Raw genomic sequence first — 15,439 nt, forward strand, 5'->3', positions numbered from 1 at the left:
CTCAGTTTCTTCAATTAAAATCAAGATTGTACCCAGTCACAATGACTTGCCTGAATCAATGGCTTCTCCAAACTGTTTGCTCCTGAGGCCCTAAACCATTTCTGAAGAATCTGAGCATTTCATTAAAAAACACTAACTACTGTTATTTAAGAAGAAAAAAGGTAAGGATACATTTGTAACACTCCAGTGCTTCAAATAGCAATACCTGTAAAATGCCCAACAGTTTTTGTCATCTTGCCTTCAATAACTCAACTGGCCGATTCACTCTTTACTTGACTACGTATCTAGAAAAAATAACATCATCGAAGTCTTAGAATCAATTTGTACACGACTACCAACTGCGCATGAGGAGCTAACTCTCATTTATTTTTGTCAATTGCTCGGGACCACTTTGGGTTTAAGCCAAAGGATTCTACAAGTGAAGTTCTAACTGAACTCAGAGAGGGGGCGACAGCGCTACCAAGCACCTTACAACAGGAGTCAGTCACCGCACCCTCCCCACCCCTGTGAAGGTCACTGCCAAGTTCAGTAATTCTCAAATGACTTCTGTGGGGTTTTGCTTATTTATTTGTCTGTCATATCCACACACTACCCATAAACCATATGCCCAACACTTTTATTACATTAATTTGTTTTAGCTTTATTGAACTTATTTTAAAAGGAATTTTTTTAGATGTATTTATTTTTATTGGAAAGGAAAAGGACAGAGAGATCTTCCATCTGCTTCCAACTTCCTAAATATAGTAATGGCGGAGCTGAGCCGACCCAAAGCCAGGAGGTATGAGCCTTCGCAGTCTCTCCTACGCGGCTGCAGGGTCCCAAGGCTGGTTTCCCAAGCCACAGGCAGGTAGCTGGATGGGAAGTGGGGCAGCTTTCCACTGATACCCATATGGGATACTGGTGCAACAAGAAGGAGAACTAGCCAGCTGACCCATTGAACTGGCCCCTCATATTTTTAAAATTATAAATGAAAATGGGAATATAAATCTGAGAGGTAACCATAAAAGAACAAAATAGGATCAATAAGACTATATTTTCCATAGATGCATTTCTGATTTGTTGTGGTGCAGCATATAAAGCTGCTTCCTGTGACATGAGCATCCCATACAGTGCCTGCTCCTGCTCCGTTCGCTTTACTTCCAACCCAGCTCCCTACCAACAGTCTGGGAAAAGCAGAAGACAGCCCCAAGTGTTTGGGTCCCTGCCATCCTGGCTTCAGCTGGCCCAATGTTGGCCCTTCCCTGGCTATTGTGGACTTCTGAGATGTGACCCCACCCAGTGAACAGAAGATCTCTAGATCCTTCTCTCCCTGTCTCTCCTTTTTTTTCTGTAATTCTGCCTTTCAAATTAGAAAAAATGGAAAAAAGTATCTTTCAACCTTATGTCCATTTATCAACCAAAATCATGACACATACCTACAGCCGTTACACATGCCACACCAAAAATGAACACCATTCAAATCAAAAACTTTATGTACTTATATTTTAAGTTTTGTATTAAACATTCACTTAGCTTTTTGAGAATTTGTTTTCAAATACCTACAACAGGAAGGGCCGGGCCAGGCCAGAGGCAGGAGGCTGGAACCCACATTGGCGCAGACTCAAGTCCCTGAGCCATGGCCTGCTGCCTCCCACACTGTGGCTGAGCAAGACAGAGTTCTGCAGCTGGGATGAAGGCATCCCCGGATGGTGACTTCACAGCCACAAGAACACCAATCCCATGTTCAGGTACATTTTCAGCTTACATAAGTGAACAGGATATAAAACCTATTTGAGCAGCAGTAATTAACATCAAGTACCACTGTGAACACTGACCACTAGGAGGAACAGAATTCACCTCCTTGTTGTCTTAAGCTCTAAGTGGGGGCAGTGGAGCTAGAGCTATGAACAAGTCTTTCCTGACCTGGACAAGCCCTTTCTCTCCTGGCAATGCCTGTTGGAAGAACTACTTTTCACAAATTGCTATAGGATCAGGAAAGTACCTGGGCCCCTGGCATCCCACACCCACAGAAGAGAGCCTGTGGAAGGCGTACCTGTGGCATGGCCTGCTCCTGGGCCCCTGGCATCCCACACCCACAGAAGAGAGCCTGTGGGAGGCGTACCTGTAGCATAGGCTGCTCCTGGGCCCCTGGCATCCCACACCCACAGAAGAGAGCCTGCGGGAGGCGTACCTGTGGCATGGGCTGCTCCTGGGCCCCTGGCATCCCACACCCACAGAAGAGAGCCTGTGGAAGGCGTACCTGTGGCATGGGCTGCTCCGATCATTCTTCCCCGGATCAACCCCTCACGCTTTGTATTTCTTATTACTTTAATTTTTCCAGGGAGATATTTTTGGACATATTCATCTAGTTCTCCTTTCAAATCATCTGAAAATAAAGATGCGTTCAATCATTCAGTCTGAAACATATGTAAAGATATCTGATAGCTGTTCTGAACTTTTATCTGCCGTTTGCTAAAATGCACAACAAATTATCAAGCACATATTATAGAGTCTTCTGCTGTATTTTAAAAGAATACTGTAGCTTGTCCTATCAGAAGAAAAAGGGAAATATTAAGGGCAAGATTTGGAATATCAGATAAAAGGAGTATTTATCGTATTTACAAACCTGTTCTACAATTTCATACAATTTCCAACAAACTATTTCACATAAAGATGTCAGAAACACAAATGTTCAGCTGACAGCATAGAACTCACTTGTGAAACAAAAAAGATGCACCTTTTGTTTCCAAATAATTATGTCTCAGACCCTTACAGAGGAGTTAATGAGACAACTTTTGTTTCCCCTACCAAGAATTACATAACAGCAGTAGTAAATATCACCTTACATCAATTTACATTTTTTCCCAAAGGCACTGTACTACACAACTTCTAAGATTCAGATAAGATATGATTAGTTCTTTCCATAATCAGTATAGAAACCATAAATTATTGTGAATTTTTCCTTTTTAATAAAATCATCACTCTAAGAAAATCAGAATATAGCCTGATTAATAACAAAAAGAAAAAAAAGAAAGAAAGAAAGAAAAAAACAATGCAGGCCCTTGGCCTGGCAATGCAGACAGCAAGCGAAGCGGCCACCACATCAGGCGTCAGCATGCTGGGTTCAACCCCAGCTGCCGCTGCAGATGCTAGCTTGCTGCCACTGTGACTGGAGGCGACCACGAAGGAGCACTCGGACAGCTAGGTCTCTGACAGTGCACGCAGCCAGTGCCTGGCTCCAGCTCTCTGGCCACTTCAGCAATCTGAGGAATGAATCAGAAGCTGTAAGCACTCTCCGTTCACTCTAGCTCCGCCTAAGAAAAATCAGTAAATTCTAGATATTACTTGAGTCTAATATAAATCTTCATTACTTTACCAATCTTCTACTTGAGATTTATTTTTTTAAGTCACTCATATTGAAAAGAAGTTCTACCTTCTATTTACTCTTTTCAAATTTTTTCCCAGAAAGTTTTGATATTTACTCAGGTTTGAGGATTTTACTTCCATCAGTTCTAGTGTGCATTTCCCTACTTTGTATGTGTAATCATAATAATACACCAATCCTATTATTGATATAAGAGGTGCCTGAGTGCATGAAGAAATGTCACTGACCTAAGGTTCACCATGGCACTTCTACAATATGCCTTAATAACACAGCAAAGGCAAGCAGAGCAGAGGTATAATCTCAACTCTACCATCCAATAGCTACAGGATCTTAAAAGCAAATTAGTTAATTTTTGTATTTCATCCTTAATAAAATAGGGTTCCTACCTATCTTGCAAGGGTGCTAGAAGCTGAATTCACACAGTACATAAAAAGCCTTCTTATGTCATGAAAGCCATTCATGGTACATCTCTGTTGAATTAAAGAAAAGTGCATGAATATGTAATGGGTCATAATATACAGGCATTCAGAGATGAAGAAGAGCTCCCAGCATGCATCTGTTTTTGTCTAGAGACAGTCAGTAGAACAGACTTATCAGATAAACCTAGTCCAAGGCACACACTGAGAGGAAACACCCTATCTCAAAATGAATGATTTCATTCATGTAACATTCTTAAGAAAAACTCACAGCGATGGAGACGAATGGCTGTGCAGATGGGTGAGGGTGCAGCAGGAACACAAAGGCAGCATGAGGAGAACCCCTTATTTGCAATGGTGGCTACAGGGATCCACATGTGATAGAATCACACAGCCTTATGCACACACACTGCGCAGACATGGAATTCCTGGTTCTCTACTGTACTATAATTTATAAGATACAACCAAGGAAGGTCCTGGATGGAAGGTACAAAGCCAATCTCTTTGCAGTTTTCTCTGAATCTATCATTACTTCAAATAAAAAAAAAGAAGACTTTAAAAAAATACACAAGGGCCTGGCACAGTAGCCTAGTGGCTAAAGTCCTTGTCCTGCATGCACCGTGTCTCAAATGGGCCCCAGTTCATATCCTGGCTGCTCCATTTCCCATCCAGCTCCCTGCTTGTGGCCTGGAAAAGCAGTTGAGGACAGCCAAAAACCTTGGGACCTGCAATTGTGTGGAGGACCCAGAAGAAACTCTTGGCTCCTGACTTCAAATTGGCACAGCTCTGGCTGTTGGAACCACTTGGGAAGTAAACCAGCAGATGGAATATCTTTCTGTCTCTCCTTCTCTCTATATATCTGACTTTCCAATAAAAAAAATTAAAAATGTTTTTAAATCAATGGGACCAGCCTTGTAGCATAGTGAGTTAAACTATCTCCTGTACTGCCCATATCATACACACACACGTCAAGTGGTCAGCATTATGGCATATACTGGGGCTAAGCTGCCACTGTGACTCCCAGATCCCGTGTCAGCATGCTGGCTCAGGCCCAGCTGCTCTGCTTCTGATCTGACCTCTTGCTAAGGTACCTGGGAGTCAGCAGGTGACAGCCTGAGCACTCAGGCTCCTGCCATCACACAGGAGACTCTGATGGAGCTCCAGGCTCCTGGCTTTGGCTGGTCCTCCCCAGCCACAATAACCATTTGGAGAGTTAATCAGTGAGTGTAAGATCCCTGCATCTGGCTCTGGCTCTCCTCTCTGCGTCACCCTGCCTCTCAATCTTTTTTTAAATATTTATTTACTTTTATTGGAAAGGCAGATTTACAGAGAGATACAGAGAGAAAGATTTTCCATCTGCTGGTTCACTTCCCAAATGACTACAGTGTCTGGAGCTGAACCAATCTGAGGCCAAGAATTAGGAGCTTCCTTTGGGTGTCTCACAAGAGGGCAGGGTCCCAAGGACTTGAGCCATCTTCCACTGCTTTTCCAGGCCATAAGCAGAGAACTGAATCAGAAGTGAAGCAGCCAGGACATAAACCAGCGCCGATATGAGATGCCAGCACTTGCAGGCAGAGGATTAGCTTGTTGAGCCACCACACCAGCCCGAAATAAGTAAATCTTTAATATTCTGCAATAATAAATCGGCAGGCATTTATCTGAAGCCGGCTCAGTTGCAATTACACAGGTAGGATGCAGGCTCAGTATGCCTCTGAGTGGTCAGCTGTCTCGGTGTTTGACAATGACACCGTGCATGCAGTGCTATCAGTAACAGTGCTCCTCACCAAAGTCGCTGTCATCATCAACAAGGATGACCTCGTGGAGAAGGTGTGCTGGCGTGCGGTCCAGGACGCTGTGCACAGTGCGGAGCAAGGCAGAGAACGCTTCATTGTAAAAACAAATAACGACACTAGCGACAGGCAGGTCGGCTGGGTAGGACTTTTCTCTGCATCTGTAACGATGAGAAAATGCTTGCACCTCAAAAAGCTCAAAACCCAAGGTGGTTTTTCAATAGCACATGCTGGCCCTTCGTCCAGCTGCTTTCTCATATCATGGCAACAAGTGCTTAAAAGTATTTTAAAACAGTGTGGTTTGTTCTTTGGATGTTTTCTGGTTTGCTAACGATTTCTCCCTCCTGATCTTAACTTGCTTATTTTAAGACAATTAAAATATGGCTCTTTTAAACTTTTGATAGCGATGTTACAAAGTAATATGTTATTTTCACTGAAACTGCAGCAAGTATTAAATGCAACACTCAAACTCATGTCCAGCAATGAGGTTTCAAAGGAAACAGAAACATAAAATTTCCTATTTGAAAATTCAATTTTTCCCTTGTAACACAAAATATTTGAGAAAATTATAATACATACATGTAAACAGATTTCACAGAAGCAACTAGTTGATAAAACAAAATGTTAGGTAGCTATAGTAACAACAAGATTCTTTCACATGGCACACAAAGCCTGGCCCACCTCCAGGGCCCTGCTAGTCTTACTGCAGCCAAGGTGAACTACCATTCAGTCTCTGAAACCACAGGCCTCTGTGTCGGAACTTGCCGTGTGCTGTTCCCTTTGCAGGGAAAGGCCGCCTGCGCATCCCGCGTCCTCACCTCTCTGTGCTGTCCTCCTAGCACTCGTGTCGTCTCTCGGCCTCTTCATGCTCCATCACTACCATTTCTTTGCATATCTGCCCCTCTTGCTGCACTGCCCTGTGACCCCAGATACAACTTTTGTTCTGTTCATGTTCTGGGCTTCACACTGTCTATACCAAACAGAAGGTGCCCAGCCAGCATCTGTCTATGGGAGGGCTGACAGACCCCACTAACGAAAAGCCTTCGAAGGAATAAAAGACCAAAGTGATTTTATGAGCAATGCTCTTCACTGACTATAATGCCTTTTTTCCATTAATCTTATAAAAGATTTAAAGTAAACTTATTGACTCTTACTTAATTAGTATTCCTCTTCTCTTTCCTATATCAACATGGAATTTCAAGAGACATAGTAGCACATGCTATAACCTTCCTGGTACAATCTTAGACCATGAGGCTTTAAGTACAATACATGTGGAAATCAGACTCAGGTTTTCTAGTAAGCTGAGTAATGATGTTAATGACAAAATACACATACCACCCTCACAGCTCCTTAAGCTGGCATTAAAAGCACTGTGCTATTTAAAAAACATATTAACAGAAACTAATAACATACGCTGCATTCCTTGTATCCGGCACATCTCTATGGTAGCCCAAGCGGTTACTAATCAGCATGTTAAAGGCATGTTTTTGGTAGCCCAGGTCTCTCAACTCCTGATCACGTTCATTAAAAATCATACCTGTAAAAAAAGAATGAAGCTGCAGTCAATGTATTCGATCTGAACAGGATTCCTATGATTACTTTGAAGATGTTAAGACAATGTTAACTTTAGCCCATAGTCATATCTCTCAAAGCTAAGTTACATCCAGTTTGAAAAGAAGTACCTTTTTCAGAAGTTGCGGTGAAAGCAACTGCACCTAAATAAGAAATGGCAGCTGCTCACAAGCCATCATCTTAAGACTGCTTTTCAATATTCAACAGCAAAAGCTACCTGTGACCATGAAAAACAAAAAAGTACGATAACTTTCCAAAAAATAAAACTAACACTCCATTTGAGAACCCCAATGGACCTCAGCCCACAAGCTTAGCCATGTCTTCAAATGGGCTTCTCCCCTTCCCAAAGGCTGGTAACAGCCCTTCCACTGAAAAGGGCTCCCCCGGGGCTAGGGCTTTAATCAGCTGCAAAGACAAGAAGCTCCTGCAAAGATCTATGCAAAATTTCACATTCTTCTTCTAACATTCTGCCAGAATTTTGTCTTTATGAAATAACTTCTCTTCCCTTTAGCCTCTTTTCACAGAACAACACTTGTACCAGCATTTCTCAAAGTCTGTTGATGCAAAATTAAACCCAAAAACCAGAAAAAGATCTTAAAAATAAAGGATTGCATGGTCAAACAAATAAGGGGAAGTAACTGAATTTTTATTATTTTTTAATTTTTATTTTCTTTTTAATATCTTTTACAGTTGAGAGAGATGCACGCCCATGTGGGCCTCTGATTAAGGCACGGCAGAAGGTGTGCGGAACACACGTTTCAGTTCTTTTGTTTTTATTCTTCTTGTCTGCTGGGGTAAGTGAAGGGGATCGCCGCTTGCTGTCAAACTACAACAGCACCGGGGATGGGAAAGTCACTTGATGACACCTTAGAAACTCCAATATGGGGAAAGAATGCTCCGAGGGTGCTACCCAAGTGGTCTTGTTAGCTCTGAGACGATGTGTCAGCTTCACTGCACCAGGGCTGAAAAAAATTCCTTGAAGGTCTGCTGGTTGAACAAGTTCAGCATGCATCTACAGACCCAGGCACATACTGCAAAGCTTGGCCAGAAGACTTGTCCACCCTGTTCTGCTTTCCATCCCCCAACTAGACAGCTGGCATCCTCTGCTGGCCTAGCCAAGCAGGCTGTCATGTGCCCATGTGCTTCTGGGCATTCTGTTCACTGCACAGGCATCAGCAACTGAGGACCAGTTTTGACATATGCATTCCAAGGCCAGACCAGGTATGCTGTGATTTTCCCCGTGGCCGAGATTTGAATCCAGTGGTCTCGTTGGGGTGACCTCAGGCTTGACTCCTGTGTGCACCAGCCAGTGCAGTGACAGGTTCAGTCTGCCACCTGTACCAGCTAATGCATACACTAGGGACACAGCTGTCTGGTCAGTTCTGTCCCCAGGCCCATCTCTCATACACAGGCCTGGTCCTCAAGCACACCAACAACCCTCGATAACCTCCACCAGGCCTTCCCCCAGCCCTGGTTTCTGCATGTGCTGGCATGTGTCACTGAGTAGCCAAGTCCATCCTACATCCCATCTGGCTCTCATCCACAGATGCTGCAGTATAGCTTAACCCAATCCACCCCCAGACCTGTCCCACACATGTCAATGGGTACTAGCACCTTGTCCAGCTTGACCTGACCCCAACCCTGGCTCTCATGCTCACCAGTGAGAGCTGCAGCTCAGCAAGGGAATGTGCACAGTTTCACTCCCAGTCCCATATCTCACGGCTGTCAGTGGAAGCTGCAGCTCTGCTTTGCATGGTCTGCTGTCAGCCCCAGCCTTTGTATATGGCAGTGAGTGCCGCAGCCTAGCACCTGGCCTCCTCCCAGCCCCAATTTCCACCATGTATCAACAAAGTTCCTGTCAGATGAGTTCTGCAGTCCAGCCTGGCTCAGCTTGTCACCAACCCCACTCTCTGTGCAAACCAGTGAGTGCTGCAGTCCCAGAGAGGTGAGCCCACAAGTCCCCTACAGAATATGTCCCCATATCTGGTTCTTTCACATTCTGGTGGGTACTGCAGCCCAGCATGACATGGCTGAGTCTCTGCCCTGACACTCGTGGGCAGGCACCATGACCTAGCCCAACCAAGCATGCTCCCTGGCTTTTGCATGTGCTGACAGAGTAGCCTTAGCTGACCCAGATACACCCTCCAGTTTCCTTCCTGTAAATCAATCTGTCTCAGCTCCCTCGCCCTCCTGTGAGTACAGAAGCCCCTGAGAAGCCATTCTTTCCCTGTCAAGCTTGCCCTCGGCCACTCTCACTCTTACACATTCAAAAGCTTCCTTGCCTGGGAAATCTGGGGGCTGGGGTGGCATGTCTTGGCCTGTAATTCCCTGTCTCCCCCACATACCTTAAAATAGAGAGAGAGAATAGAATAGGCAACTATGCTGGCACAAATTTGGCATTACCTAGGTCCAGAATGCCTGCCGGTCACTGGCTGCTATTTTCTCAGTGGGGTAACACTTCCTAGGTACAAGGCAACCTATAACTGGGAGTAACGGAGTTTTAAAGCTCTTTGTTTTTGACAGTACATCTCTGTTCCTTTAATATGTGGACTGTATTATGGACACACGGGTGTGAGAGGGATGAAATATTGTGGCATAGCAGAATGCTCCAAATGGGTACTGGCTCAAGTCCCACTGCTCCACTTTCAATCCAGCTCCTGCTAATGCCTTGGGGAAAGCAGCAGAGGGTGATCTAAGTGGCTGGACTCCTGTCGCTCATATGGAACACCCAGATGGAGTTCCAGATTCAGTGCTTCAGCCTGGCCCAGTGCTGGCCATCATGGTCATCGGCCACTGAACTAGCAGATGGACAGTATCTTTTTCTCCCTTTCTGTCATTCTGCCTTTCAAACAAAGTCCTTTAAAAAACCATTTTAGCTTAATTTTCTCCACCCTCTCCTGAAATAAAATTATAGCCAATGTCAATTAGTATGCCAGGGGAACTATTTTAATTACTTTTATAATTAACTGCAGATTAAATAAGTCTTCAATTTTAAATTAATTTTAAAATCTATTTTACTTATTTGAAAGGCAGAGTCAGAATGAGAGAGAGAAATCTTCCATCTGCTGGCTCATTCTCCAGATGGCTGCCAGAGCTCCAGCTGGATCTCTGAGATAAGGGCAGGGCCCAAGAACCCTGGCCATCTTCTGAGGCTTTCATGGGTGCTTTAGCAGAGAACTGGATCATAAGCAGAGTGGAAAGGACTTGAATCCACTCACACGACTGCCTGCATCCCAGGTGACCGAGCGCTCACTCATCATACCACAATTCCAACCCCAGAAAATAATGAGATCTTAAAAACGTATTCCTTTGAAACTATGATCAAATACAAAATTAGTTTTAACATTTTCTTTAGTCTATGGTTTCCTTAATCTCAAAATCTCTGACCATATTTTTTTCTAAATTACCTATTTGATGTTGCTGTAAAAAAAATCAAAGTTCTTTCTAAAATGTGAACATAACCAAAATTATTACTTATCCCTTAAAAATCGCATAAATGCAAGAGTGTAAAATGGGGGGGGCGGTCCTGGCATAATATCCTAGTGGCTAACATTTTCACCTTGCACGTGCCAGGATCCCATATGGGTGCCAGTTCCTATCCCGGCAGCCTCACTTCCCATCCAGCTCCCTGCTTGTGGCCTGGGAAAGCAGTCGAGGATGGCCCAAAGCCTTGGGACCCTGCACCCACGTGGGAGACCTGGAAGGAAGTCCTGGCATACCGCCTTCAGACTGGCTCTGCTCCAGCCACTGCGGCCACTTTGGGAATGAACCAGAGGATGGAAGATATTTATATCTCCTTCTCTGTAAACCTTCCTTTCCAATAAAAAAAATTAATAAATCTTAAAAAAAAAAAGCCACTGATGGTGGATTCTTGCTTATAAACTAAACAAATTTGGGAGAAAATTTTGCTTTCTGTTTTATACTAAGATTGTATAAACTAGACTTGATACATATTTAAATACCTTAGTAACTCTTTTTTTTTTTTTTTTTTAAAGATTTTATTGTTATTGGAAAGCCGGATATACAGAGAGGAGGAGAGACAGAGAGGAAGATCTTCCATCCGATGATTCACTCCCCAAGTGAGCTGCAACGGGCCGGTACGCGCCAATCCGATGCTGGGACCAGGAACCTCTTCCGGGTCTCCCACGCGGGTGCAGGGTCCCAAAGCTTTGGGCCGTCCTCAACTGCTTTCCCAGGCCACAAGCAGGGAGCTGGATGGGAAGTGGAGCTGCCGGGATTAGAACCGGCGCCCATATGGGATCCCAGGGCTTTCAAGGCGAGGACTTTAGCCGCTAGGCCACACCACCGGGCCCACCTTAGTAACTCTTACATGGAAATCTTACCCAGCTGATTATAAACTTAATGCTTTACACTGTTTTAAACAAATATGCATTTCGAAATAAACTAGTCATATTTTCACCACCTTTCCCCTCTATTAAATAATCCTAGCAATTAGAATCTTCTCTCATGCGCATAATTTTTCTTGCTAGCTCTTCAATTATTAACTCCCCACGCCCCTTTTCTAAATCTTGTTATTTTCAACAAAGTTCTCACAAAATATTGAAGTCAGAACTGGACAAAACACAATAGCAACTCCCCCTGGGTCTGCAAAAATCCCAGAATCTCAGCTAGGTCACACACCAGATAAATTAGTGTGCAAAAAAACCGACACGTTTCTAATTCCCTGAGCAACACTTGCTTTTTTAAGGAATAATGAAGTTATAACTTCAAATGATTAACTATTTTATATTACTTCAGTAAAAATCGAATGCACTTACCCAACTCAGAAGAGAATTTCAAGTGGCCTTTTTCTGGATCTTCAATGTCATTATCTATCACATCATCAATTTTGTTCACTTTGAACTGTGTGTCTAACACTCGACTTGGGCCTCGAGTGAAGCGTGGATAAAATTTTTTTGGAAAAGGTCCATGGGGTCCAGACCCCTTGATGGGCACATTCTTGAGTGGCTGTGTCACTTCACTGAAGTTGAAATAAACAAAAAGCAAAACTGTCCAGGTTGCAGAAGTGAAAAGGCACCCGTAACAGAAATACCGAACTGTGACACTTCCCATCGTAGACCTAGCATAACTCAACAGCCATCTTCAATTTCCTAAAAAACAAAGCAGGTACGTCAGGAACTTCAGAACACTTTCCAATCAACCACCAAATACAAGTTCAGTGTTTTCCACACCACCAACTGGAACGTCTCTCTACACCACTGACAAAGACTCCAACACAAGACACACAGAGAGAACTGAATTTATTAAAAAAAAAAAAAGACTCAATAATTAAAAGACAGAAGCCAATGTGTTCAACCTTGGGAAAGCAATGGAAGCCAAATAGCTGACTTATTCACTTGCCCACGTGATATGGCTTCACCTTTGATCAGGTTTGCTTTCCTTCGGGTCATTTTTTTCAGGTTTTAACTTTTCAGTAGGAGAATAAGTACTACCTATGTCAAGACCACACATTCCATGGCCATTCAACTGTAACATTGCAAGTTTTTTAAATGTTGGCAATCTTAACTTAAATATAAGAAACTTGAAAAAATAAGCAGTTCTGTTTCCAGAACAAATCAGCCCTTGTGCATACTTTTTGTATAATATTTTCAAATAATCGTTTTTTTTTTCTTTCTTTTTATGATGTCCTACAAAACAAGGTTAGAAAAGTAATGCCATTTTCTGTAAGCTTTCTGATAATATCTTGTTTTTATGGAGGTTCACACAGCTTCCTGGGGAATTCTTCTTAAAGAGCCCAGTGCACACATAACAAAGGCTCACTTAACAGATTTAGGACAGAGAAACCCCATATAACTAACATAAACCCATAACAAATCTACACAGAAATACTACTTATAATCTGCTATTGTTTCAGCACAATTTTTAAAAATGTATTTATTTTTATTGGAAAGATTTTATAGAGAGAAGGAGAGACAGAAAGATTCTCCATCCACTGGTTCATTCCCCAAGTGGCCACACTGGCTGGAGCCAGGAGCTTCTTCCAGGTCTCCCACGTGGCTTTGAGCTGTCCTCTACTGCTTCCCCAGGCCACAAGCAGGGAGCTACAAGGGAAGAGGAGCAGCTGGGATATGAACCAACACCCATATGAGATTCTGGCTCATGCAAGGTGAGGTCATTAGGCTACTGCACCAGGCCCCACAAAATAATTTATATATATATATATATATGTAATTTATATGTATAAATTATTATTATATATTATACACATTATATATTATATAATATACAATATATTATATGATATATAATATTATATAATATAGATCATATAATATATAATGATATAATTATTATAATTATAATTATAACGATATAATATGATTATATAATTATATATAATTATCATATATTATATGATATATATTATTATGTATAAAATTATATATTATGTGTAATATTATATATATAATTTATATATATAATTTATATATATATATATATATATATATATATATATATAAAATCCTGACACTGCAGGTATAGGTAATGATAGAAAGTCAAGTATTGAGCCCTGCACAGTAGCCTAGTGGCTAAATTCTTGACTTATAAGCACCATATGGGTGCCAGTTTGTGTCCCAGCTGCTCCACTTCCCACCCAGCTCCCTGCCTGTAGCCTAGGATAGCAGTAGAGAATGGTCCAAGCCTTGGGACTCTGCACCCACACGGAAGACCTGGAAGAAGCTCCTGGCTTTAGATTGGATTGGATCGGCTCAACTCCTGTTGCTGCAGCCACTTGGGGAGTGAATCAGCGGATGGAAGATCTTTCTCTCTGTAAATCTGACTTTCCAATAAAAAGAAACAAATCTAGAAAGAAAGAGAGAGAGGGAGGGAGGGAGGAAAGAAAAGGAAAGAGAGAAAGAAAAGAAAGAAGAGAGTCCAGCATCTTATTTTCAAAATATAATTAACAAAATATCCTTCCTTGGGAGTCCTCCTTTTATGGTGGAGCAGAGATGCTTTCTGCAATGTATTTCCACTTCCCAAAATGTTAGTTTCCATTATACAGTTCATCTTTAAATATATATATATACACACACACACTTGTTCACCTATGCATCTTATTTGTATTATATTTTTAAAATATTATCCCCAAGAAATCAGAATCAAGCAAATTAGCACTAGAAAGCCTTGCTTCAGAAGTTAGGCTGTGTTTTACAGCAGGTAAAGCTGCCACCTGCAATGCCACCCTCCCATGTGGGTGATGGTTTGAGACTAGGCTGCTCCACTTCTTGGGCTCCTGCACCAACATAGGAGATTGAGAAGACGTTCCAGACTGCTGGCTTTGGCCTGGCCAAATCCTGGCTGTTGCAGCCATTTGAGAACTGAACAAACAGAATTTTCCAATCTCTCCCTCTATATGTGTAACCCTTCAAATAAATAAATAAATAAATAAATAAATAAACAAAAATAAAATAAAATAAGCTGTCTCAGTGGAGGCAGAACAAGATGAGAACTGAGTAAGATCCACAATCATCTCTTCAGAGATACCAGTTCACCCGCCAATCTACCTTTGTAAGAACTGGGAAGCCAGAGGACATGGCAGTCCCTGCTGTGGTATGACAAGCCACTGTTAGCAAGGCAGGAAGAGCTGCCCACCTCATCCAACTCCAAGCACTGTGGAGAGAGACACTCCACACTTGAAAGAGGGAGAGGGGGTTATGCCCAGGCTTTGGTACTAGGCTTGCCAAGGGGAAACCAAGTGCCAGGTGGAACCCCATGGCTCCTGTCCACAGCCATGAGTCCAAGGCTCTGCTGCTAGCGCTAACCCCCAAGTACTTGACAGGGAACAGGCAGAGGAAGGAGATACCCAACGGCCTTACAAAAGAAACAGAGCACGTTGGGTAGTCCAGCTCACGAGATCAACCTTAAACCAACAGGGACTTTGCTGAGCTCAGAAACGATTAGCCAGAGGCCCCCAGCTATCGTCCCCGGAGTACACGGTTGAGGCAGGAACTGCTGGAGAGCCCAGCAGCCCTCAGCCTGAGCCCCATCTGAAAAGCTGACCAATGGTCACATGGCTCTCCCACCTCCCAGGATATCTGCACAGAGCTTCCAGAAATGGCACCCCTGTGATTGTCCTAGGAAGCAACTGCTCTCAGCAGCTCCCCAAACACAGCCTGGGGGTCAGAGATGAGGTCTGCCTGCCCTCCCACAAACCTGAGAAAAACACCCTGAGTGAAGCAGCCTGCAGGGGCTCCCTCTTGCCACCCTAAAAGCAGCCAACTGGTCCTACCCCCAAGACCTGACAACAGGAAGCAGCTGGGCAGCTAGCCCTGGGT

At 43.1% G+C, this 15,439-nt stretch overlaps 1 protein-coding gene across 3 annotated transcripts in view; it reads right to left on the reverse strand.

Annotated features, from left to right (window-relative positions):
- Nucleotides 1-15,439, reverse strand: part of GALNT11 (polypeptide N-acetylgalactosaminyltransferase 11) — a 54,210-nt gene that overhangs the window by 17,435 nt on the left and 21,336 nt on the right. For 2 of the 3 annotated variants that reach the window (XR_009247624.1, XM_058681309.1), the window contains exons 2-5: nucleotides 11,921-12,253; nucleotides 6,984-7,107; nucleotides 5,565-5,731; nucleotides 2,240-2,365 (exon numbers count right to left, since the gene is read on the reverse strand). Coding sequence is in view for 2 of the 3 variants with exons in the window: in XM_058681309.1 (XP_058537292.1) it covers nucleotides 2,240-2,365; nucleotides 5,565-5,731; nucleotides 6,984-7,107; nucleotides 11,921-12,215 (712 nt within the window). In the remaining variant the exon portion in view is untranslated. Of the gene's footprint in view, nucleotides 1-2,239; nucleotides 2,366-3,750; nucleotides 3,833-5,564; nucleotides 5,732-6,983; nucleotides 7,108-11,920; nucleotides 12,254-15,439 lie in introns of those variants that run through there. The other variant, XM_058681310.1, reaches the window with a different exon arrangement.

Source organism: Ochotona princeps, chromosome 25 (assembly GCF_030435755.1).
Source record: "Ochotona princeps isolate mOchPri1 chromosome 25, mOchPri1.hap1, whole genome shotgun sequence".
NCBI classification, from domain to species: domain Eukaryota; kingdom Metazoa; phylum Chordata; class Mammalia; order Lagomorpha; family Ochotonidae; genus Ochotona; species Ochotona princeps.